At 45.4% G+C, this 26,602-nt stretch overlaps 1 protein-coding gene across 4 annotated transcripts in view; it reads right to left on the bottom strand.

Annotated features, from left to right (window-relative positions):
• MTA3 (metastasis associated 1 family member 3) overlaps positions 1–26,602 on the bottom strand; it is a 195,769-nt gene that overhangs the window by 145,600 nt on the left and 23,567 nt on the right. For 2 of the 4 annotated variants that reach the window (XM_025260929.3, XM_025260928.3), the window contains exon 1: positions 538–672. The exons of the other annotated variants lie outside the window; for them this stretch is intronic. In XM_025260929.3, coding sequence (XP_025116714.2) covers positions 538–565 — 28 coding nt within the window. In that variant the 5' untranslated portion in view covers positions 566–672. Of the gene's footprint in view, positions 1–537; positions 673–26,602 lie in introns of those variants that run through there. 4 annotated transcript variants of the gene reach the window in all.

The following is a 26,602-nucleotide window of genomic DNA, read 5'->3' as shown; positions in this document are numbered from 1 at the left end:
GGACAAGAAACCGAAGGGAGCGTGACGACGGAGAGGTGTAGGGCCCTGTCCCCGCAAACAGGCCTATCCAGCTGTGCCCTGGCTGGGCCCCCATCGCCCCCACCCACACCCCCAAGGAAGGGGAGGCGTAGAGGAGGGGGGCGAATGTCCCTCTACCCTCTCCACACCCCCAATGCCTAGATGCCACGCGAGGATAAACCACCCTCTTAAGGGGCTTGACGGCCCCCACCCCCATGTGGGTTTCATGGGTGGGGGGTGGGGGTGCGTGATAATTCATACCCTCAAGTACAGGCTTGGCCCTTACACCTTGGGCGGGGCGCGGGGGGTGTGGATGGGCCCCGGTCCCTTCGCGGGCCACGATGGGGGAGGGGGGAGGGGCGGGGGGTGGGCAGCCCCGGCCCCCACCGCAGGCCCCCAGCCGCCTGCGCCCTCAGCCCGGGCGCCCGTGGCTGCCAGCCGTTAGGGTGAACTCGCCCCGACCCCCCCCACTCCCGGGGCCCGCTCCCAGACGGGCCGGGTCGGGCCGAGCCTTCCTACCTCCGACCCGGTACATGTTGGCCGCCATGTCCGCCCGCCCGCCCGCGGAGCCCGAGCCGAGCCCCGCCCGCCGCTGCCGCCGCCGCCGCCGCCGCCTCAGCCTCGGCCGCCGCCGACTCCTCGCCGCGGGGGGGAGGGAAGGGAGGGAACAAGGGGAGGGGGAAGTGAAGGGGAGGGGACGCCCAGGGGTGGGGGCAGGTGCCCGCCCCCAGCGCAGGGCTAGGGAGGGCCGAGTTGCCCTGCCAGGGGAGGCCGGAGCGCTTGGGACCAGCAGGGAATTGGGGGGCGGGTTGCGGCTTGGGGGGACCTTGCTGGAAGTGGAGGGTCCTAGGGCAGGGGTCCTGGCCCAGGCCGAGGCCTGCCGCCCCAGCCAGCGTACCCCGGCACCTGCCCACCCCGAGACTGGGCTTCCTCTCCCCGCCTCTGTCCCTGGAGACCTCCAGGTAGTGTGACCTCCAGCACGTGAGCACCAGTCTGGATGCAAACACTTGGATGCAAATAAGTGCTCGCAGCAGGGCTCCTTCCTTCTGGGGAGGTTAAGGCAACCGGCCTGGAGCCGGAAGGCCCTGGAGCCAAGGGGATGCCAAGTGCTTGCAGCTTCTCAGGGCAGAGACCTAGAGGATGGCGGAACTAGGAAAACTGACCCCCTTCCAACTGCACCCTAACTGCACTGGCGTGTCAATCCGCGTTCACCCCAAAACCAGGATGAACAGAACCCACTTCCCCACACCTGGAGGCCTTGCCTCTAGACAGGCCTTATATGCAGTGCAGCCCGGCTGGGAGAAGAGACCATTAGAGGAGGGGGGCTTCCTTTGCCGTTAGGGGAACGGGGCCCACAGTTGATTGTCACCACAACTCCTCAAAGGAAGAGATGGTGCCAGTCAGCTTGCTGTTGATGGACTGTTAACTGGTTATGTGCCTAATGCTTTTAAAGTTATTATTTTCCCAGGCAAATTCTCTAGACAACCCCTGTTTTCTCAGCCTTCAGACCCTCACAGAAACAAAGAGCCAAATTGAGTTGAATCTGAGCTGGTTGTCCCCTAAATGAACACAAACAGCTTTCTTTAGGGAAGCCAATCCATTCCGAACTACTCCCAGATATTGTTGGGTAATAAACATGAAGAGGATCCCTAACTGTTGTGGGTTGTTTGGAGTTTCTGGTGGCTTTACAGCCTTGTGTTGACTCTGGGTTTGGCGTCTGTGGATGAGAAGTGTCCCCAGAAAAGAAGGCTGTGTTCTGCTTTGTTTGGTGATGGCATTTGTGATTGTCATTATCACAAATTGAGGTGAAAATAGTTCTCTGGCTAGCTAATGGAAAGCAAGAAATAAAATATAAAGCACTTTAATTAAAAAAAAATATAAAGCATCTTTGGTTGAATTACCTCGATTGACTGTGTAACTCAAGTTTCTTCAAGTATAAAGTGGGCACACACTAATTGCACCTCACAGGTGGGGTAAGGAACAGTTGTGATTATATCTTAAAATGCTTCGTAAACCATTCAGCAAAGAGCACTATGCAAATAACAGGTGTCTGCTGCTTTTTTTTTAAACTCAAGCAAGTTTCAGATTCCCAAAGGTTTTACGCTGTGAGTCAAATTGTGATCTCACGTCAACTCTTTTGACCTAGAGAAAAAATAAAGCTGTTCTGTTATGCACACTGCATAGCTGTTATTTATCCTAATCCCTTTACTGGAGATTCCACAGAAAACATATTGTGACATCACTGACATCACTCTCTCTATTTCTGAGCTGACACGTAAATAGGCTGCATAATTTAGCTGGAGTTAAACTATAAACTGGCAGCAGTGTTGGGATAATTCAGCCCTTTCCTTTGCCCTAGAATTCTCTAAACCAGGAAGATTGTCTCCAAGTGGAAAGGCCACCTGGAAACCATAAACTGCAAGGGAACAATAGGTCGCAAGCTCTATTAAAGGGTTTTCCCATTATTTTTAAATAAGTAAGCAGTTTCTCCCCTTCAAAATATCTCTCTATTTCTGATAGTTCCTTGCCTGCCTGTCTCATTTTCCCAGCTTTGTGCACCTTACCAGATACTAACCACAATAAATGGGCAAAAAGTGCCAAGAAAACATCTTCCATCCATACTAATCTCCTTAGGAACAGCCTTATCCAGAAGCCCCAACCACCCCATTCCCCCATGAAAGGCCTCAGAAATTTGGGGGAATGGAATTAGTTGGAAGTAATGATGGTGGCAGAACCCAGGCTCTTTCCTTCCTCTAGATTCTGTGTGTATAACCTCTTGCATCTCTAGCTCTTGGGCCAGTGTCTTCTACATAATAGGTGCTCAGTATCTGGAAGAACAAGTGCCCATGAATGATGGACTTAACATAGTTAGAGAACCAGGTGCAGAGTTGAATGCAGGGACTTTTGTCTATGAAACTTTTATACTTCCAAATAACAAAGAAGTATGCATATAAAGGAGTTCAGCAAATGTTTGTACATAGAAGAAAAAAAAACAAAGAAGGGTGAAAAAGCCGTAGCTTCAAAGAACTCAAGGCACTTCTACCTCCTCAGGCTGCATGGTTCAGATCACAAACTTGTCACCAACTAGCCCAAACTTCACTCCTAGCTTGGCTGTTAGACTTTAAAAGTTGCTTGACCCCTCTGATCCTCAAGCTCTAAAAATCATGACTAGCTACTGACACCTAATTCTAACAGTTGTACTAAAAAGTGAAATATACAAAGTTTGGGGCACGTGTTAAGCTTTATACTTATTAGGTGCTTTCTCTGTATTCCAGTCATCCTCATTACTAAAATAGAGGGGTCTCTCAGATTGTGCCAGAAACTCCAGGAAAAGTCCAGCCTTTCCATGGGTAAAATTTTCTGGCATGACTGCTGTGATTAAAGACTCATGATAAGGGATTGCCAAAAGGCCCAGAATGTTCTCTGTGTCAGTCCCCAGAGTCCCACAGCTTAGCTGAAAAAGTGGATGCTGCAAGGAAGCTATAGATAAGACAGAGTGTTGGTTTTTGCTTCAACATCAGGATGGAGTTTTTATATATGAAAAAAAAAAAAAAAAAACAAGATAGGGCTGTCCAGAGTCTGGGAGCTTTGTGATATTGAACTCAAGAAAGGAGCCCAAAAAAGAAAGGAGCCTGGGGGTCTAGAATGTAATTAATCTGGAACCAGATAACAGGCTTTAGATAAAGTACCATAGCTTGTCCTTTGTGCTTTCTTTGATCTGTTTCTCTCTCTTTTTTTTTTCCTTTCTTTTCTTTCATTAACTTACGTTGTTATTTAGCAAAATTCTATTGGAAAAATGCCAATCTGTCTCAGCTATTCCAAGGTGGTCCCGGGTTGTACCAGCAGATGACTATTCCAAGAGAAAGCAAGAATCAAAGCAATTGAGCCCCTAAGGGAAAGAAAACCAGAGTCAGAGTTTCCTAGCTTCTCCAGTCCTGGCGCCTTTCTCTTCCATTGATCCTCCGGGCTAAAAACAAGAAAGTGAAGTCGCTCAGTCATGTCCGACTCTTTGCAACCCATGGACTGTAGCCCACCAAGCGACTCTGTCCATGGGATTCTCCAGGCAAGAATACTGGAGTGGGTTGCCATTTCCTTAGGGGAGCTTCCTGATCCAGGGATTGAACCCAGGTCTCCCACATTGCAGGCAGATGCTTTAACCTCTGCGCCACCAGGGAAACCCTTAAATACAAGAATACAGTCTCTCAGAAAACCTCCTATAGAGACACAGAACTTCAGATCCAAGTACTAACATCAAAGATTTCAAGGGAGGAAAGGAAGCCAGGTTGAAAGAAGAAGGGGGAGGAGGTGGGAGAGGGGTGGTGAAAGGGGTGGCCTTCCAGACGTCTCCTGCCACCTACAGATACCCAGGTGTTATGGGACTTTTCCCTGGGCTTCCAGAGAAGGGAGGACTGGAACTCGGCCCTACCAGAAATCAGACCAGACCAGAACCAGAATTCGAGTTCTCTGCCAAGAGGAGGTGATCAGTCTCCAATCCTCAGCTCAGGCTGAGGGCCCTTCGACCAGATTCCTGCATCCAGGACCAGGGGACTAGAAAAACAGGGAAGGATAAGAAGGGTTAAGGAGAGGAAAGAGAGACGGAAGGGGAGAGAGGTCAATAAAGTCTCTTGTTCCTTACCTAGTCAGGGCACTCTGGCCAGTTGTCCACATCAGGAGGAGACCAGGGACAAAAGGGTCCCAGTTGCGGCCACTGGGTCTACCCAGGGCCAATCTCAGAAAGTCTTGACTTTTGAAAGTGTGTATTTTAGGAGTCTATGGTGCTCTCGCTCTCATGCTCTCAAAGGAGAGCAAGCTCAGCCATTTGGTGGCCTCCACGAAGAGGTTCCTTCTCTAGATTCAACATTGTCTCCAGGTCCTGGAAAAGGGACTGGAAATCACAAGGGGGATAGGAATGAGCCTTTAGAAGGGTACCCTAAATTATTTGAGTGTGTTTTTGTTTTGTGAGGTGTTTTTGTTTTTTTTAACCTATGGAGCCCTAGAGTGCTGTGGATTTGAATGGGAGATAGCAACAGCATATGCTGTGGGGTCAGGAAGTAGAATCCTAAAAGGCAATGGAAAGTGTTGAGGATACAACAGGAAACCTTTGTAGGCATGACTCAGACCACAGCAAAAAAGATCTTTGGCCACCTAATGCAAAGATCCTACTGATTGGAAAAGACTCTGATGCTGGGAAGGATTGAGGGCAGGAGAAGAAGAGGGCGACAGAGGATGAGAAGATTGGATGGCATCACCGACTCAATGGACATGAGTTTGAGCAACTCCAGGGATGGTAGAGGACAGGGAAGCCTGGCGTGCTGCAGTCCATGGGGTCTCAAAGAGTCAGACAGGACTCAGTAACTGAACAACAACAAGAGCAAAGACTGTGGATTGGGACTGGAGATGGTGGAGAGTACAGGTTGGTGAAAAGGGCTGCTGACTAGGGTAAGAAGTCATGGGGTATGAGAGATATGGATTGGTTTGAGAGGAACTTAGAGGTGTGAGAGATACAGGATCTGGTGCCTTGGGGGAGACTTGAAGTAAAAACGTAACAACTGGGTGGAAAGAGGTGTGATTCAGTGAGCAGGCAGTATGGGAGGGGAGGCAAGTTAGGGGAAGAGGGATGGTTGACAGGTTCAGTTTTAGAAAAGTTGTGTTCCAGGTGCCATTGGAAACATGCAGTTATATTTCCTCATTAGAAAAGAGGTGGATGAACAGACCCAGAGTTTGAGAGATCTGGGCTAGAAATACCCTCTTCTATGTCACCATCAGCTCAGAGCCCGGTCGGTCTTGTCTGAGGAGTAAGCCAAACCCTGGCCCCAGGGGAAGAAGCAGGTTCCCTGAATCCTTCAGCTTGGGAGAAAACAGGTTTAGCCGGTCTCGGTCCAGGAGATCAGAGTCCAGGTCCAAATGTGCAACAGGCAGGGTGTGGGCAGAGAGCCACGCAAGTCACCAGGACAGATGGTGAAGACAAGGGGGCATGCCCCAGGGCTGACCTGCCACAGGCAAAATTCTCAGCTAGGGAAAGAGAAGGCTGCTCTCGGGGTGAAAAAAGCAGCTGGGGTGGGAGGGTGCGAATGGGGGAAGAAAAGAATAGGAGGAGAAGGGAAAGGACACAGCCTGAAAAACAAATCTGTCTATTCCTACCTCACCCTCTTGCCTCTAAGATGGTATAGAGGGTTACACAGTGGTCCCCCCAAATATATGTCTACCTGGAACCAGAACCTGCGAATGTGACCTTATTTCCAGATGAAATTAATGATCTGGAGATAAGATCATCCTGAATTAGGGTTGCCCCTATATCCAACAACAAGTGTCCTTGTGTGAAACAGAAGAAGAGAGGGAACAGAATGAAGAGGAGGCATGGAAAGGTGGAGGCCAAGATGAGTGTTATGAGCTACAAGCCAAAACAATGCCAAAGACTGCTGGCAGCCACCAGATACTGGGGGAGAAGCATGGAGTAGATTCTCCATCAAAGCCCCCAGAAGGAATCAAGTTTGCTGACACCTTCATTTCTGGCTTCTGGCCTTCAGAACTATGAGACAATACATTACTGTTGTTTGAAGCCACCCAAGTTGTGGTAATTAGTTACAGCAGCCCTAGGAAACTCATACAGATGGTAACCACCCCTTGATTTTAAGTAAACATAGATTCAGCCAGAAAAAACTGAGCACTATATGCAGAGACTAAGGGACATGGAAGCTGAATAAAAGAATAAAAGAGGGGGCTTTTCTGGTGGCTCAGTGGTAAAGAATCCACCTGCCAATGCAGGAGACACAGGTTCCATTCCCAAGAAACCAGGAGAATTCCACATGCCATGGACCAACTAAGCCCCTCTGCCACAAATATTAAGCCTGTGCTCTAGAGCCCGAGAGCCACAACTACTGAGTCCCGTGTGCCCAAGAGCCAGCGCTTTGCAACCAGGGAGGCCACCGCAAGGGGAACCCTGAGCACCATGGCTAGGGAGTTGCTCCTGCTTGCCACAACTAGAGAGAAGCCTGTGCAGTAACAAAGACCCAAAACGCTAAAAAATAAGTAAATAAAATAAATTTTAAAATATTTTTTACAAAAAGATAGAGTTACACAGAGAGAAGGGGCCCAACACCACTCCACTTAAGTCCTGCTCAAGTCCTTTAGACACGGTTGGCTTAGTGCTAACAGAAAAGAACACCCAGATGCTATGCCCTTCAGCTGTCAGTGGAATAATCCTCCTCCCCTTCCATTTTTCCTTCCCCGGCTCACCTGTAGAGTATCACACATTCCCATAAGCAATAGCAGATTACCAGGAAGGTAACACACAAATTCACCCGTCCATTCCTTTGTCAGGAAGCGCTCTGGCTCCTCAGATCCCAATCAATGCTTCTAGGGTGGGGAGTAGAGTAGGGGCTTTCAAGAATATAATCTTGTCTTCAAAAATGCCCTTCTCATTCACCAAATAAGTCATGAGCACTGTTAAAGGCATTACGGACACACCAGTGAAGGAGATAGACAGAACACCTGCCCCCTGGAGCTTATATTCTTGTGGAAAAGACAGAAGAATGACCAAATATAATAAATCCATCAATAGATGTGCTAGTACACAATGATAAATGCACTACAAAAAGTAAATCAGGATAGGGAAACCAAAAATGGTGATGGTGGTCAGAGAAGACTTCTTGGATGTAAGAACTCAAAGGAGACCTAATGATAGAATGGAGTGAGCTGCTGGGACATGTGGGGAGCAACATGCCAGGACAAGGGAAGAGCAAACACAAATTCCACAAAGCAAGACTCAGCCTGACCTGATTGTGACCTAGGAAGACCGGTGTGGGTAGGAGATGAGGTCAGGGAAGTGAGCAGCGTCCATCCATGTAGAGCCTGGAAGGCCCTGGTAAAGTGTTTGAATTTTGTTCTAAGCATACTGGGAAGGCTTTTGAGAAATGGAATATTTCCTGCCATATCAGTAAGCAAAGGACGCCATAGTCATCAGCAATGGCAGCCACCATGGAAGGTGGGCTCGTGAACCCTGAGGGAACTCAGGAAGGAAAGAGTACCTGCCATCTATCTAGCAGCCACCATGCTGCAGGCACTCCCTAAGGTGAACCCTGAAAACCACAGGATACTGGTCCCAGATCGCTGAGGTACATATCAAAGGAATGATTTCAATGGGCCCAGACTCCCGCATCCTCCCATACAGAGAAAAGCACTAAATTCCTTAACTTGGGATATCTGGTTTTCTTTAATTAACCATACTGTTTTGATGTTCAGACTATCTGCCCTTTGTTGCAACACTTCTGTATAACAACCAGGCTCCTCCTTCTGCCTCCTCAGAGTTTTCTCAGGGTCACTTGAGATGCTGTCTCCTGGGCCTGAAGTCCTAAAAGTTCCCCTGAAGAAAGCCTAACTCGCAACTTTTATGTTATGAATATTTTTTAAGTCAACTCTTTCAACACAGGAGTGACAGGAATCTGATCGACGTTTTTAAAAGATCACCTGGAACATGAAGAACACAAAATAGAAAGGGGCCAGTCTTGACTTCCAATTCAGAAAAGCATGACTGGGGACTTCCCTGGCAGTCCAGCGGTTACCACTCTGCACTCCCACTGCAGGGGGCACAGGTTAATCCCTGGTCCAGGAACTATGATCCCACAGCTTCAAAATGAACAAACAAAAAAACCAAAGCAGCATGACTGTGTTCTCTGGAGGCATCAAACCTCCTCTGAGCACTAGGGATTCAAAACTCACCAATCTGAAGTTTATGTGATGGAAAACCAAAATTCCTCCTGTATTTCATTTGATGTAATAGTGAAAGAGACCCCTTCCAACTCAAACTGGGGTTCTGAGACCTGTGCTAATTAATGGCTGTGAGAGAAATGATCATATACACTGGCTACCTTTTTAAATCCTCTTCCAAATCATACTGGACAGCATCCAGTCATGTAGACTGTAGTTAGTTCCCCTCACGCCTGCTACCGTCACTGAGGTTTTCCTAGGCCGTTCTCCTTTCAGCTGAACTCCATCTGGGTCACGGAGAGCGTGTGAATTCCATGAATATGAGCCACTTACTGCATCTTAAATAAAGTGTCTTGATTATAAGTGATGCCATATATAAAATATGATTGAAACAAAGCCTCCTGAAAGTTTATACACACACACACACAAACTCACACTCCACTGTGGAGAGTGGAAACACAGAGACTTGTTTCGAGGCTAACATACTTCAATACAGAGGTAGGGAGCTAGGAAAAAAGTTTGAGAAGCCCAGGTTCCAGGACCCATGTGATGAACAGTGGGGTCCAATGGTGATAAACCAGAGTAACCAATCGATCACTGGATTTGACAATATGGTGGTCTTCAGAGACCAACTCCCTTGCTGTTTTCTCTTTTGGTAGTTCCTGACTGTCCTAATCCTAGTTTGAAACAAATTAGTAGGGTCTGGCCTTAGATATTCTACAGCGTGGATGTCTCCAAAGAGCAGAGAAGGGGCTCATGAATCCCCCAGACTGAAGGATGATACTATAATTTGCTCCTTCATCAGTGCCGTTTATCTTTATCCATATTGGTAGCTGCTGCTGCCCTTTCTACGAGAGAACAAGGGAAGTTTATTTGCAGTCTTGATTTCAAAAAGGACAGAAAATGCTGGAGGGCTCAAACTGAAACTTTGAACTCCTGGATAAATAAATGGTTATTTATGTTCCCTTTTATCTCTGTGAAGTTTTGGAGGATAAACCATGAGTAGTTCAGAGCTACCCCAAGGAGCTTCTTTTACAAAGCCAGGCCAGGACCATATTATTAGTGGCAACTAATGCTTTTGAACTGTGGTGTTGGAGAAGACTCTTGAGAGTCCCTTGGACTGCAAGGAGATCCAACCAGTCCATTCTGAAGGAGATCAGCCCTGGGATTTCTTTGGAAGGAATGATGCTAAAGCTGAAACTCCAGTACTTTGGCCACCTCATGCGAAGAGTTGACTCATTGGAAAAGACTCTGATGCTGGGAGGGATTGGGAGCAAGAGGAGAAGGGGACGACAGAGGATGAGATGGCTGGATGGCATCACCAACTTGATGGACGTGAGTCTCAGTGAACTCCGGGTTGTGGTGATGGACGGGGAGGCCTGGCGTGCTGCGATTCATGGGGTCGCAGAGAGCTGGACATGACTGAGCTACTGATCTGATCTGAATGCAATGTTTCCCATTTAATTGCACTCAATCAGAGCATTGAAGACTTGGGTTCAAATAGAGGGCACCTGGAGGCAGCTTAACCTTTTTGAAGTTTGGGTAAAGGTTGCCCAGAAACGGTCCAGTCAAATCCCATCACTGGTTGCTTTCTGCAAGAGGAGATGAAATGTCCATCCCTGGAAGTCCTAACTCCTTTCCACCCTCCCACAGGCTTCTGATTTGGTGGGTGAAATTTGGACTGTGTTCATGGAATAGAGGGGGTAGAGGGTGGGGCTCTCCTCCCAGTTAGGAGTCAGAATTCTGGAAGTGAAGGGGAGAGAGAAGGTTCCAGCATTTCACTGAGTCTTCTCCCTGTGTCCTTAAACCCGGCTGCCTCCTCCTGTCAGGTGTCCCCAGTCTTCTCCACATTCACACAGAACTGAGGCTGGACCCTTTCTGTTGGTGGCCTGAAGTCTCTCACCGGTAAGAGCAACTTCAAAGGCAGAGAGTCTGAGGACTGTGTGACTGTGGTGTTCCCACGTCTTCCCGCTTGTCCCACTCTCCCCACCAACACACGCCTCTGCACACCCCCATAAAGTCCCTCAGATCTGGGCTGGAGTGGGGACTGCTTGCCCATCACAGTCGTTGCCTCCAGAAGGAGATTTGAGGTGAAGCCTTCAAAGTTCCATACCGACTTCTCCATGGTAGCCAGCTTCTCCTAAAGCAACTGCAGCCGAGGGCAGGCCCCGAGTCGTGAGGGATGGAGCAATTCCCAGCCAGTGGCATGTTGCTGGGATCTGATGCATTATTTATGATGCTGGTGTCAGCGTGGCTCCCAGGCACCAGGGGAAATGGAAAAGGCACTTGGGCCTGTGCTGATGAAACTAAATATTTAAACAGGAATCATGAGTTGAGGTAAAATCCATTTTTCTTCAGTAAAACAGAAAGGGCCACAAATAACTTCAAGGTTGAGCACTTGGTAAATACCAGATCATAGGGGAAGGCTGGGGGCGCCCGGTCCATGGCTTTCATCTACTCTCAGATCCCAGTTCCTCTCCAGGGTAGATGTAAAGGGTTGGCAAGGCACTTCGGAGTTGAAGGAGGAAAGAGGAGTTGGAGGAGCAGAGGAATTGATTCAGAGTCATGGTCACCCTATTATGGCTCTGTGGGAATGAAATTTGGAGACACCAGAACAAGGTCCAACCAGACGCATTCCTCTGTGTCCTTTTTGTCCATTTCCCTGTTTCCTGAGATCTGGTCTACCCCATCTGCCCAGCTGATCCCACTCACCTTCTGATTAGCTGGAAGAAGGATGATGGGATGCTGGGCAACCGTGAACCAACCCTCTTGTCTTGATTCTTCTTATCTCACCTGAGACAGTCCCAGTTAGGAAGCCATCTTCCACCCACTGCACACAAACCCAGAGGACACCCTATACAGAAAGGAACATGGGGGAGTAGGGTCCTCCATTAAAAAAAATTTTTTTGGCTACACTGGGTCTTAGTTGCAGCATGCTGGAGCTTGAGTTTCAGCATGGAAACTCCTAGTTGAGGCATGTGGGATATAGTTGCATAAACAGGGATCAAACCCTGGCCCCCTGCATTGAGAGCACAAAGTCTTAGCCACTGAACCACAAGGGAAGTCCTAGGGCCCTTCATTTTTGATATACAGAAATCTCCAACTATGAGGAAAGACAAGGTCTCCAAAGGTAATTTCCTGGTGGAAAGAAATAGTTGTGGTTTGGCCTGGCCTCTTCTGCTGTGTTTTCCCCTCTTGGTGGGATTCTTCAATTGTATTTCCACAGCAGTCACTGTTCCTGGTCCCCAGGGATGTGCTTTTTCCCAGTCCCTGCATGAACAAACACCTTTTTCTTCGTTTCGTCTAAAGACAGCTGAGACAGGCTGACATTTTCAAAATTAACTTTTATAAGAACTTAGGAAATAAAAGGAAGTAATTGCAAAAAGTACAAAGGCAGAAGTTCAATTCATTTCAATGTTTATTGAGATCCTGTGTTTAGCTGATACTCTGGATTATCTTAATAGATGAAATGGATTTCTGATCCTCAAGGAATTCACTGTCCAATGGAAGAAGCAAGCAATTCGAGTATGATGAGTTGTAATCTAATAAAATAAAAGCCATAATTGCTCAGAGTTGGTAGCAATTAATATGCCCTGCTGTAAGGGCAGGGCTGGTCAGAGAAGACTTTGAGAGAAGATGCTATTTCATCTGAAGCATCAGTTAAAAATAAAATCTTTGCCTGGTAAAGAGTCAGAAAGGACATTCCAGACAGAGGGAAGAATATGTAGAAAGTACACGGAGGACATATGAGAATCAACTGGAAACTTGGTTCAAAGCCAGATTGCAAAGGCCTTACATGCCAGGCTAAGAAGTTTGACCTAATCCTATAGGACCTAGAGGCAATGGGACCCTAACACAGTTACATTTATATTAAGTTAGAAGGATAATAGTGGCTAAAGTTGAATAAACAGCTTTTTTTTTTTTTGGCCACACCAGTGGACTTGGAGGATCTTAGTTCCCGGACCAAAGGTTCCCCAAACCTGTGCCACCTGCAGTGGAAGCGAGAGAGTCCTAACCGTTGGACCGCCAGGGAATTCCCAATAAGTTTTCATTTTAGCTTTTGTAAGAGTTTCCTGTGAGTTAGTTTAGCATAAACACAAAAAGTTTCTGGGCCTCCAGAGCTGAAAATAGAGATGGGCAGTCGTGTCCCCTGTAAAACTTATCTTTAAATGCAACAGAGAGAAGTGTTTTAAGAGACAAAGGGTAAATTAGAGCTCATTGTCTGAGTTCCTTTTTTTAAAAAATAACTTTGTTATTATGGACTGAATAATCTTTGTCCCTACAAAAGTCCTATGTTGACATCGTAACCACAGTGTGATGGTGTTAGGAGGCGGAGGCTCTCAGGAAGATACTTAGGTCACAAGAGTGGAGTCTTCATGAATAGCATTATAAAAGAGACCCCCAAGAGCTCTCTAGCCCTCTGCCTGCCGTGTGAGACTACAAGTCTGCAATGCAGAAGAGGGTCCTCACCAGACCCTGGTCTTCCTGACACCCTGATCTCAGGCTTCCAGCCTCCACAACTGTGGGCGATTAGTTTCAGTCGTTTATAAGCTTCCAGTCTATGGTGTTCAGTTATAGCAGCACAAACTGTGTGCGAAAATTTGGGGGCAGTGGGAGGGGAGTTGGATATAACGATGCCAAAACTTACCTATGGAGGGGGAGAGAAGGAGGGGCTTCCCTGGTCGCTCAGCGGTAAACTGCCTGCCAATGCAGGGCACACGGGTTCTGTCTCTGGGTCAGGAAGGTCCCATATGCCCTGGGGCAATGAAGCCCATGGGTCACAACTACTGAGCCCACGTGCCACAGCTTCTGACATCCACACATCCTAGAGGCCAGGCTCAGCAACAGGAAAAGCCACCACAATGAGAAGCCCCAGCGCTGCGATGAAGAGTAGCCCCTGCATGCCACAACTAGAGAAAAGCCCCCTCACAGCAACAAAGACTCAGCACAATCAATCAATCAATCAATTTTTTTAAAAAGAAAGAAAATGTGGGAAGGTGAAAACGACTCAAATATGAGGAGAAATGGTACTATTGCTTGAGGACCCTTCCTATATGTTGGCTCCCACTTCAAAAATCCCAGCTGTCTAATGTCTTAGGGGTCATGGACTATGAAGTCCCCGATGCCCTCGAGAATTCTTGTCAGGGAGAAGCAGATGAAGGTTTGGGGGCTCCTGTGAGAAATGATTATTTAGGTTGAAGAACTGGAGAGAGGTGATTATTCAGGCCTGTAAGACTTTCAACGAAAGGAACTTGGAGATTTTTAGAAACCGGGAATCATGCAAATTTGAGAAATGTAAAGACTGAGTCCTCCCAGGCCTTTGGAAAATTAACTGAAGAGATAACAGATGGCAAATTATAACAGTTTTTTAAAAAGTAAATATTAAGCAACTTGAAAAGAAATGTTGGCTAAGCACTGACCAGAATTTATACTAGTCCCAAGGATATGGCCCTGTGTTCCCTCGGCCATCTCTCTCTGGGCACTAAAGACGGAAGAATTTGCACCTCCAAGGTACAGGCACTCTAATCCTCTTTCCTGAATCGGGTATAGAAACACACATTTTAAAATTTATTTGTTCACAGAGACAAGGTTGGACATTTCCAAAATAATTTAAATGCCTAAAAAATTTAATAAAATACCCACCGCCCCCCCACCACCACCACCAAAAAAGAAAGCTAAGAAATGTATTAAGTGAAAAAAAGCAGGCTAGATTAAAATACGTATGGTACAATTGCATTTTTGTTGTTGTTGTTTAGTCATTAAATTATGTCTAACTCTTTTGCAACCCCATATAGCAGCCCCCTAGCAGACTATAGCCTGCTAGGCTCCTCTGTCCATGGGATTTCCCTGGCAAGAATTCTGGAGTGGGTTGCCATTTCCTTCTTCAGGGGATCTTCCCTACCCAGGGATTGAACCCTGGTCTCCTGCATTGGCAGGCAGATTCTTTACCACTGATCCAGCAGAGAAGCCCACAGTTGCATTTAGGAAAAACAAAAAATTAGATATATGTAGATGCTGAAGCTGAAACTCCAGTACTTTGGCCACCTCATGCAAAGAGTTGACTCATTGGAAAAGACTCTGATGCTGGGAGGGATTGGGGGCAGGAGGAGAAGGGGACGGCAGAGGATGAGATGGCTGGATGGAATCACCAACTCGATGGATGTGAGTTTGGGTGAACTCCAGGAGTTGGTGATGGACAGGGAGGCCTGGTACACTGCAATTCATGGGGTCGCAAAGAGTCGGACACGACTGAGCGACTGAACTGAACTGAGTACAAATTTGGAAAACTCAGCAGTGGCCAAAGGACTGGAAAACATCAGTTTTCATTCCAATCCCAAAGAAAGGCAATGCCAAAGAACTCTCAAACTACCACACAATTGCACTCATCTCACACGCTAGTAAAGTAATACTCAAAATTCTCCAAGCCAGGCTTTAGCAATACGTGAACTGTGAACTTCCAGATGTTCAAGCTGGTTTTGGAAAAGGCAGAGGAACCAGAGATCAAATTGCCAACATCTGCTGGATCATCGAAAAAGCAAGAGAGTTCCAGAAAAACATCTATTTCTGCTTTATTGACTATGCCAAAGCCTTTGACTGTGTGGATCACAATAAACTGTGGAAAATTCTGAAAGAGATGGGCATACCAGACCACCTGACCTGCCTCTTGAGAAACCTGTATGCAGGTCAGGAAGCAACAGTTAGAACTGGACATGGAACAACAGACTGGTTCCAAATAGGAAAAGGAGTATGTCAAGGCTGTATATTGTCACCCTGTTTATTTAACTTATATGCAGAGTACATCATGAGAAATGCTGGACTGGAAGAAGCACAAGCTGGAATCAAGATTGCTGGGAGAAATATCAATAACCTCAGATATGCAGATGACACCACCCTTATGGCAGAAAGTGAAGAGGAACTCAAAAGCCTCTTGATGAAAGTGAAAGAGGAGAGTGAAAAAGTTGGCTTAAAGCTCAACATTCAGAAAACGAAGATCATGGCATCCGGTCCCATCACTTCATGGAAATAGATGGAGAAACAGCGTCAGACTTTATTTTTTTGGGTACCAAAATCACTGCAGATGGTGATTGCAGCCATGAAATTAAAAGAGGCTTACTCCTCAGAAGGAAAGTTATGACCAACCTAGATAGCATATTCAAAAACAGAGACATTACTTTGCCAACAAAGTTCTGTCTAGTCAAGGCTATGGTTTTTCCAGTGGTCATGTATGGATGTGAAAGTTGGACTGTGAAGAAAGCTGAGTGCCGAAGAATTGATCCTTTTGAACTGCGGTGCTGGAGAAGACTCCTCGGACTTGAGAGTCCCTTGGACTGCAAGGAGAGCCAACCAGTCCATTCTAAAGGAGATCAGTCCTGGGTGTTCATTGGAAAGACTGATGCTAAAGCTGAAACTCCAATACTTTGGCCACCTGATGGGAAGAGTTGACTCATTGGAAAAAGACTCTGATGTTGGGAGGGATTGGGGGCAGGAGGAGAAGGGGACAACAGAGGATGAGATGGCTGGATGGCATCACCGACTCGATGGACATGTGTTTGAGTAAACTCTGGGAGCTGGTGATGGACAGGGAGGCCTGGAGTGCTGCTATTCATGGGGTCGCAAAGAGTTGGACGCGACTGAACTGAACAGAACTGAGTGTAAATATATAGACACATAAATGTATAGAAGATTGGATAGAAGATCTGCAACTAACAGTAGTTACATCTGGGGACAGAGAGTGGGAGGCATGTGAAAAACAACTCAATTGTCATCTGTGTACTTCCATACTGTTAGAAGTATATTACAATGTGAATGCAGAACATTTTAATCAAAAACATTTTTTTTTTGTAGTTCTACAAGTTTATTGCTACCAACCCATCTCCCTCCACCCTCATGCATGCATGCTCAGTCATGTAACCCCATGGACTGCAGCCCGCCAGGCTCCTCTGTCCATGGACTTTTCTAAGCAAGAATACTGGGCTGGGTTGCTATTTCCTTCTCCAGGCATCAAAAACATTTTTAATTTTATTTATTTATTTATGATTATTTTTTAGCTTCAGGATCTTAATTCCCTGACAAGGGATCAAACCCATGCACCGTGCGTTGGAAGCATGGGTTCTTAACCACTGGACTGCCAGTGAAAGTGAATGTACTCCCAAATACAGTTTGTTTAAATTAATGAAAAATTTCATAAAGCAAAGACATAGACAGAAGATTATAGAGTAACACTTTCTGAAGCCAAGTTGATTATTCACTTCTCTTGGGTATCCAGCCTGCACGCCTATTCCTTGCATCAAATCAAGTTTCATTTATTTTCCTTAAATTAACTTGTTTACACAAGCAAACAAACAAAAAACCCAACAACAAACAGAAAAACAATAAAAACTAGTATAACTAAGATGATACCAGTTCATGAGTACCTGTGCACACTGGGCTAGGATGAAACTATTATTCTGTGGAGACCACAGGGAACCACTGAAAGATTTTAAGCAAAGATGTGTGCCAGGCATTTTAAAAATATGTCTCAGAACCAGTAAAGGAAGACCTATCTGAGAAGGACCAGACTGAAGCAAGGAGTCCAGTTACAAAAAGCTTTTTCAATAATCCAAGTGAAAGATGGGTTAAAGACAGGCTTATTCATATTCTGCCCTAAACTTGCTGATTGACTTAGATTCACTTGCATTCTGAATTATTTATTATTTTACACAAGAGACAGAAGGAAAGAATAACTGAATCCCTATAATGGTTTTAAGAACTCACAGTATCCTATCAAGGTATGGGTGTGCATAAAAGTAACCTTCTCTGGTTCTTCATTCTCTCCACATTCGAGTCTAGACTCCTTGGCACAATATTCAAGGCTAGCCCTTTGCAACCTGACTTAACTCTTCCTTCTTGGTCTTACATCCTCCTCTTCTCCTCGTGTATTCCAACTTGGAGCTACCCTCAGCTGCTTGAGCAGGGCAACATTCAGTCTTGGCCTCAGCTTCTGTATCTGTGTTTCCATGACCTGACCTTCCTTCCTTCTAGTCTCCTGGGAAAACTTCTTAACTTAAACATAAGTGTCTCCCGAGAGCACTAACACCACCAACACACAGCTCTGTTATGACCTTGTGGTTATTTGGGCCTGTTCCCATCACTGCACCAATAGACTCCAATGGCTGATTATCAGAAGCACAGGCAGTTTGTTTCTTCTTGTTGTGCTTTTAAATTTATTTTATTGAAGTATAGTTAATTTATGATGTTGTGTTAATTTCTGCTGTACAGCAAAGTGACAAAGTTATACATATCAGTTCAGTTCAGTTGCTCAGTTGTGTCCGACTCTTTGTGATGTTATACATATATATACATTCTTTTTCACATTCTTTTCCATTATGGTTTATTACAGAATATTGAACATAGTTGCCTGTGCTATACAGTAGGATCTTGTTGTTTATAATAGTTTGCATCTTCTAATCCCCAGTTTCTAATCCATCCCTCACTCAACTCCCTCCCTCTTGGCAACCAGGAATCTGTCTCCATGTCTGTGAGTCTGTTCCTCTTCTATAGATAAATTCATTTGTGTCATAGTTTAGATTCCATATTTAAGTAGTATTATACGGTATTAGTCTTTCTGACTTACTTCACTTAGTAGGCAAATCTCTAGGTCCATCCATATTGCTGAAACTGGCATTACTTCATTCTTTTTTACGGCTGTGTAGTATTCCAGTGTCCATTTATCTGTCCATGGGCATTTAGGTTGTTTCATGTCTTGGCTATTGTGAAAAGCGCTGCTATGAACAAAGAGGTGCATGTATCTTTTTGAATTAGAGTTTTGTCTAGATATATGCCTGAGGAGTGGGAATTGATGGATCATATGGCAATGCTGTTTTTAGTTTTATGAGGAGCCTCCCTACCATGTTCCATAGCGGTTGCACTATTTTACATTCCCTTCAACAATGTAGGAGGTTTCCCTTTTCTTCACACCTCTCCAGCATTTGTTATCTGTAGATTCTTTAATGACGGCCATTTGACTGATGTTTTTCACTAGACTTCCAGAGCCCACCCAGAACTACAAAATCTGATTCTTTGGGGGAGGGGCCAGAGAATCTGTATTTTTTTTTTTTTTTACAGTCCTCCATTGACTGCAGTCATCACAAAGAAGAGTGTGTGTGTGTGTGTGTGTGTGTGTGTGCAGTGGGAGGTCCTCCATAGCTCATAAAACTGTCGACTGAAAAAAACGCACAAACTAAAAGTTGAAAATTATGTCTAATTTGGTGGACAAAACTTAAGCCCAGAATGCAGCCTCTCAGTGGACGGAACACGACATTGTGAAGCCTCACAGACTGACCCCACTGGCTCCCATATCACCTTGTTCCAACTTGTGTACAGCTCTTGCCATGGGATCCACGTGACATGTGTCCCATTCTGCCATATTGTATACTTATCTGTCTACATGCCCCTCCCAGATCACATTTCTGTCTCCAGCCTTTTTCTTTTCTTCTTTCCTTTTTTTTCCCCCCTAACTATTTTGCTAGTTGGCTCCAAAGATGCCTCCTCACTTGTTTCCCATCCAAATGTGAGCCTTTGACAGCAGGGAACCCATCAGGTACCACAGATTCCATGTACATGGATGTTTGGGGAAGATTTGCAATATGCAAAAAGAATAAAAGCAGGAAAAAAATTCTACCATGCAGTACATGTGAGAAACTACAAACAGTTATTTTCAAGTCTCTTTGGTTTCACTAGAAAAAAACCTGATCAACAATCTGGTTAGCAGGCTGGACTGTTGGTAGAAGCCACCCCTAGAGTTGATTACATGCATGTGTGTTCTGATGTGTCCCACTCTTAAGTCAGGAAGACAGAGGAGTGCTAGAACATTCTGGGCTCTGGACTGCCAAAGACTTCGACCCAGAGTGGGGCCAGGCCACACCCTCCACTAATCTCCCCATAGCCTTTGTTTGAGTGAAGCCACTGATGAAGCCCATCACAATGGAGGCAGGCAAAGTGCCCTTCTATTACCATTTACATTGAAGTGCCCAAAGCAATCACCAGGCGCCTCTATTGTCTTTGCTATTAGTTGAAGTTAATTTTTTCTTTTTTGTTTTTTATTAAGGCCCTTCTTCTCTCCCTCCCTTCCCCCAACCAGGCTATCTACAGAATGAATTTCCAAAACACCCTAGAGGAAATGGCTTCTTTTAAGGACTACTATTATCACTGTGATTAGCATTATACTGAGGCCTACTTTCACATCTTGGAATCTCGCTGGGAATGCAAGTTCAAGATTTCCTGCTTAAAAGAATTTAAAAAACCAGAATTTCCAGTTTGAAAGTATTTCCAAAGGCATAGAAGCCTCAGGCAGAAAGCTGGGTCTGGGATCTCAACCCCACCCACCTCTGACTTGGGGGAGCTGGACCCTCTGGGCCTCCAATTTCCTATCTGTAAGTTCTCTGCCTTGGATTCCATACTTCTGAGGATCATGCAGTCTATGGAAAACGGTTTATCAACTTTGCGCGTGTGTGTGCGTGTGTGTGCTAAATTGCTTCAGTCGTGTCCAGCTCTTTGCGACCCCATGGACTGTAGCCCGCCAGGCTGCTCTGTCCAGGTATTCTCCAGGCAAGAATACTGGAGTGGGTTGCCAGGCCCTCCTCCAGGGGATCTTCTTGACCCAGGGATCACGTGTGTGGGGAGACCCCATTGGTTTTAGAGTCCAGTGCCTTAACCATTCAGCCATCACTGCTCTTAACAACTTTAAACCCTCTGAAAAATCTGCCAAGCACCAGGCACAAAACCACAAGCTTGACACATTTTATCTAATGAGGGAGGAATTATATTACACTCTTATCTTACATGTAGGAAGCTGGATTTCTCCTTGACACTCCTCCCCAGGCATGAGTGTTCCCTCTGCCCCTCCATTTTTTATTAACTGCAATTCATTGATTCTATCTGGGAACCCTCGCTCTCCTCTTCATCCCAGAAACTTGTCCTTCAAAGTCCTAGTTCTCATCTCACCCAGAGCATTTCTTTTTGAAATTAAGGACAAAGACTTGCATTTTCTTAGGTTCCTTGTGCCTCTCCAGAGGGATCTCTTTGTCCTGCAAATCTCTTCAAGCCTCCCCTAATATGCGCCACTGCCTTTTATAAAGTTTAGCTGGGCTGGAACAATCACCATTCACTTGCCTCCATCCCCCACTACACACACTCTGCTACTCTAACAAAAGATGCTACACTCTGAAAACTCCCTTATGTTGCTTGCACCTTAGTATCTGATGCTGATCATCTCCCCTTTGACTCCACCTGGTAATTCCTACTCTGGCCTTACAAGTACTTCTTGCCCATAGGCTAATGGTTGCTCCTCCTCTGGGTCTCTTAGCACTAGTGCATAGCTCCATGATGGCACACTACATGTCTGTTCATTACTCTGGAATACATTGGGTTGGCCAAAAAGTTAATTTGAGTTGTTCCATAATCGTGCGAAAAACCCAAACAATCTTTTTGGCCAACCCAATATATTCTGGTATCTAGGTTGGAAAATACTTATTTTGGGAAGGATGAGAAATTGACATTAATAGGGTATAAGGAGTAGGTGAGATATGATGCCTGGCACATAGAGTACATGAAGCTGGATAAGCAGAAGCTTTCCAGGTGGCTCAGTGGTAAAAAACCTGCCTGCAAATGCAGGAGACATGGGTTTGATCCCTGGGTTGAGAAGATCCCCTGGAGAAGGAAATGGAAACCCACTCCAGTATTCTAGCCTGGAAATTCCCATGGATAGAGGAGCCTGGTAGGCTACAGTCCATGGTATAATAGGAGGGAAAGGAGAAGGGCACAATTTTATAGCCCAAGGATATCACATAAACCCATTGAAATCAAATGGGTGCAAGATGGCATAAAAGTCGACTTCCACTGGACCTTGATCTTCAATCAGCAAGCTAAACGACATACCCAGACGCGGCATGACAGTTCCAGTCAGTTCAGTTCAGTCACTCAGTTGAGTTCGACTCTTTGCAACCCCATGGACTGCAGCACACCAGGCCTCCCTGTCCATCACAAACTCCCAGAGTCTACTCAAACTCATGCCGATTGAGTTGGTGATGCCATCCAACCATCTCATCCTCTGTCCTCCCCTTCTCCTCCCACCTTCAATCTTTCCCAGCATCAAGATCTTTTCAAATGAGTCAGCTCTTCACATTAGGTGGCCAAATATTGGAGTTTCAGGCTCAGCATCAGTCCTTCCAATGAATATTCAGGATTGATCTCCTTTAGAATGGGCTGGTTGGATCTCCTTGCTGTCCAGGGACTCTCAAGAGTCTTCTCCAACACAGTTCAAAAGCATCAATTCTTTGGCGCTCAGCTTTCTTTATAGTCCAACTCTCACATCCATACATGACCATTGGAAAAATCATAGCCTTGACTAGACAGACCTTTGTTGACAAAGTAATGTCTCTGCTTTTTCATATGCTGTCTAGGTTGGTCATAGCCTTTCTTCCAAGGACTAAGCGTCTTTTAATTTCATGGCTGCAGTCACCATCTGCAGTGATTCTGGAGCCCAAAAAAATAAAGTCTGTCACTGTTTCCACTGTTTCCCCATCTATTTCCCATGAAGTGATAAGACCAGATGCCATGATCTTTGTTTTCTGAATGTTGAGCTTTAAGCCAAATTTTTCACTCTCCTCTTTCACTTTCATCAAGAGGCTCTTTAGTTCTTCACTTTCTGCCATAAGGGTGGTGTCATCTGCATATCTGAGGTTATTGATATTTCTCCCAGCAATCTTGATTCCAGCTTGTGCTTCATCCAGCCCAGTGTTTCTCAATATGTACTCTGCATATAGGTTAAATAAGCACGCTAACAATATACAGCCTTGACATACTCCTACACTTGATTTTAGCCAAAAGGCCGAGAAGCGATGACATACTCCTTTTCCTACTTGGAACCAGTCTGTTGTTCCATGTCCAGTTCTAACTGTTGCTTCCTGAACTGCATACAGATTTCTCACGAGGCAGGTCAGGTGGTCTGGTATTCCCATCTCTTTCAGAATTTTCCACAGTTTATTATGATCCACACAGTCAGAGGCTTTGGCATAGTCAATAAAGCAGAAATAGATGTTTTTCTGGAACTCTCTTGCTTTTTTGATGATTCAGCAGATATTGGCAATTTGATCTCTGGTTCCTTTTCCAAAACCAGCTTGAATATTTGGAATTTCACAGTTCACGTATCGCTGAAGCCTAGCTTGGAGAATTTTGAGCATTACTTTACTAGTGTGTGAGATGAGTGCAATTGTGTGGTGGTTTGAGCATTCTTTGGCATTCCCTTTCTTTGGGATTGGAATGAAAACTGACCTTTTCTAGTCCTGTGGCCACTGCTGAGTTTTCCAAATTTGCTGGCATATTGAGTGAGCGCTTTCACAGCATCATCTTTCAGGATTTGAAATAGCTCTATTGGAATTCCATCACCTCCACTAGCTTTGTTTGTAGTGATGTTTCCTACGGCCCACTTGACTTCACATTCCAGGATGTCTGGCTCTAGGTCAGTGATCACACCATCGTGATTATCTGGGTCGTGAGGATCTTTTTTGTACAGTTCTTCTGTGTATTCTTGCCACCTCTTCTTAATATCTTCTGCTTCTGTTACGTCCATACCACTTCTGTCCTTTATTGAGCCCATCTTTGCATGAAATGTTCCCTTTGTATCTCTAATTTTCTTAAAGAGATCTCTAGTCTTTCCCATTCAGTTGTTTTCCTCTATTTCTTTGCATGGATTACTGAAGGAGGCTTTCTTATCTCTCCTTGCTATTCTTTGGAACGCGGCATTCAAATGAGTATATCTTTCCTTTTCTCATGACAGTTCCAAGGCACTGCCAAAAGACCAAGGAGTGGGCGTGGGCTGTGGCCCAATTCCTGGAGGCGGCCCAATTCCTGGAACTCTCCACCCTTTCCCCAAAAGAATTGGAATAATTCTACTTGTTAGCATATGAAATTACCCAGCTCATAAAAGCTAACCATGCCACATTTTGCGGCAACCATACTCACCCTCTGTGATGGCCCACACTCTACCTGTGGAGTGTACTTCTCTCTGAATCTAAAGAAATCCATTTCTTACCTATCACTCTGTCTCTCACTGAATTCTATCTGCGATGAGACATCAAGAACCTGAGCTCCATTAGGTCCTGAAACCAGGTCCTGTGGGTTTTGACTGGGTTCAAGTGCCAGCTGTGTGGGTTCAAACCCCAATTTGAGATAAATAGTTTCAAGGGTTTGCAAAGAGTTGGGCATGACTGAGCAACTAAGGGCGCATACACAAAGAAAATCTTAAGAGCCTTGATTGTTAAGAAACTTTGGGTTTCACTCTGTAAGTGATCATGTTTTTAGGAAGGGGGCAACAATGCTCATGTTTTTAATGGCATGCACTGGAGCACAGAGAGGGAGAGAAAGTAAGAAAGTTAATGAAAAGGCCATGGCAACTGTCCAGACAAGATATAAGAGTGCTTAACTAAAGGCGGAAGTTCTGAGGTTGGATAAAGGGGCCAGATGGAGAGGATACAAGAAGGTTTCTAGCTTGGCAGTAGTTATTATACAAGAAATGCTGCTGAGAGACTTCCCTGGCAGCCCAAAACAGTGATTAAGAATCTTTACGTCCACTGCAGGGGGCATAGGTTTGATCCCTGGTCAGGGAACTAAGATCCGGCCTGTGGTGTAATGTTGAAGGGGACAAAGTGCAAACTTGAAGAGAATGACACAGCCAAGGGACATGACATAAACTGATTAGAACCAATTAGTCCAACAAGGTCAACGTCCACCAGATCTTGAGCCTCTGTATGTGTTCATTGTAACACGTCAGCAAATTAAGTGACACACCCACAGGCGCCATGACAGTTCCAAGGCTGACCATCAAAGACCAAAAAGTGTATGGTGGCCCAACTCCTGGAAATCTCCACCCCTTCCCCAAAATAGTTGGAATAAACTTCCCATTCATTGAAGTGAAGTGGCTCAGTCATGTCTGACTCTGTGACCCCATGGACTGTAGCCTACCACGCTCCTCCGTCCATGGGATTTTCCAGGCAAGAGTACTGGAGTGGGGTGCCATTGCTTTCTCCAGGGGATCTTCCTACTCATTAGCCTTTGAAATTACCCAGCCCATAAAAGCTAACCACACCACATTTCAAGGCTACTCTCTCTTCTGAGATGACCCACTCTACTCTGTCTGTAGAGTGTGTTTCTCTCTAAATAAATCCACTTTTTACCTATCACTTTGTCTCTCACTGAATTCTTTCTGCAATGTTATTGTTGACAGTCACTCAGTGTCTGACTCTTTGTGACCCCATGGACTGCAGCACACCAGGCTTCCCTGTCTATCACCATTTCCCGGAGCTTGCTCAAATTCATGTCCATTGAGTCAGTGATGCTATCCAACTGTCTCATCCTCTGTTGTCCCCTTCTCTTCCTGCTTTAAATCTTTCCCAGCATCAGGGTCTTTTCTAATGAGTCAGCTCTTCACATCAGGTGGCCAAAATATTGAAGCTTCAGTTTCAGCATCAGTCCTTCCAATGAATATTCAGGATTGATTTCCTTTAGGATGGACTGGTTGGATCTCCTTGAAATCCAAGGGACTCTCAAGAGTCTTCTCCAACACCACAGTTTGAAAACATCAATTCTTCAGTGCTCAGCTTTCTTTATGGCCCAACTCTCACATCCATAGATGACTATTGGAAAAAGCATAGCTTTGACTATATGGACCTTTGTTGGCAAAGTAATGTCTCTGCTTTTTAATATGCTGCCTAGGTTTATTATATTTTTTCCATGATGAGACATCAAGAACCTCAGCTTCATTAAGTCCTGTAACCTGGTGTGTGATCTCAGTTGGAAGACTAAGAAAAAGTCAATGCCATCGAATGCTTGGTTTGATAATGTGGTAAGAGAAAATTTGTGGAGAAAGATAGTTTTGTTTTGGTCATAATGAATTTGGAATATTTGTAGCTGCAAGTGGAAATTATACCTAGAGCTAAGTTTTAGAGGTGAGGGCTATGGTTTAGATTCGTGAGTCTTTTCTATGGAGATGACACTTAAAAACCATAGAAATGGAGAGGATCACTGAAGGGTAAATTGTCCAGAGAGATGAGAATCTAGCATTCTTTTATCCATGTCTCTTATTATTATGTCACAAATCCATAAATCAAATGACATTAGTTAATACACTAAGAAGTCACTTTAAGGACAGCATGGCAGATCTTAGTTCCCCGACCAAGGATGGAACCTACTCACCCTGCATTGTGATTGTGGAGTTTTAACCACAGGATTGCCAGGGAAGAAGGACAGCACACCATGGGGTTAAAGATCTTGATGGTCTTATGACCAAGCTGTTTTCTGTTGTTGCTGTCATCTCTGGGACCTGGAGTTCTAGAGGCTTCCCTGGTGGCTCAGAGGTTAAAGCATCTGCTTGCAATGTGGGAGACCTGGGTTCGATCCCTGAGTTGGGAAGATCCCCTGGAGAAGGAAATGGCAACCCACTCTAGTATTCTTGCCTGGAGAATCCCATGGACGGATGAGCCTGGTGGGCTACAGTCCACAGGGTCGCAAAGAGTCGGGCATGACGGAGTGACTTCACTTCACTTCAATCTCTGAGACCTAAATAAACCCTTATGCTGATTGAAGAACTAGAGGCTCAAGGTCAGGTATCAGTCGGTCATCAAATACTGCTGTTGCCATGAAGTTAGGCAGGAAATGCGCAGAGTGGTCCTTGGTATTCGGGACTATTCTCTTCACACTTGGAGATCTGTAACAGGAAGTTCTCTGGTAGATTCTAACAATGTAAGCCCAAGCTTGTATTCTCTGAGGACTTACCCACACTCCCAGCCTCCACACAGAGCTGGGACCAGGGTCATGTTTATCACTTGAGACTCTGTTCCCCTGA

This window comes from Bubalus bubalis, chromosome 12 (genome assembly GCF_019923935.1).
Source record: "Bubalus bubalis isolate 160015118507 breed Murrah chromosome 12, NDDB_SH_1, whole genome shotgun sequence".
NCBI classification, from domain to species: domain Eukaryota; kingdom Metazoa; phylum Chordata; class Mammalia; order Artiodactyla; family Bovidae; genus Bubalus; species Bubalus bubalis.
Note: the sequence above shows the minus strand (reverse complement) of the source record. Positions and strands in the feature narration are given on the sequence as shown.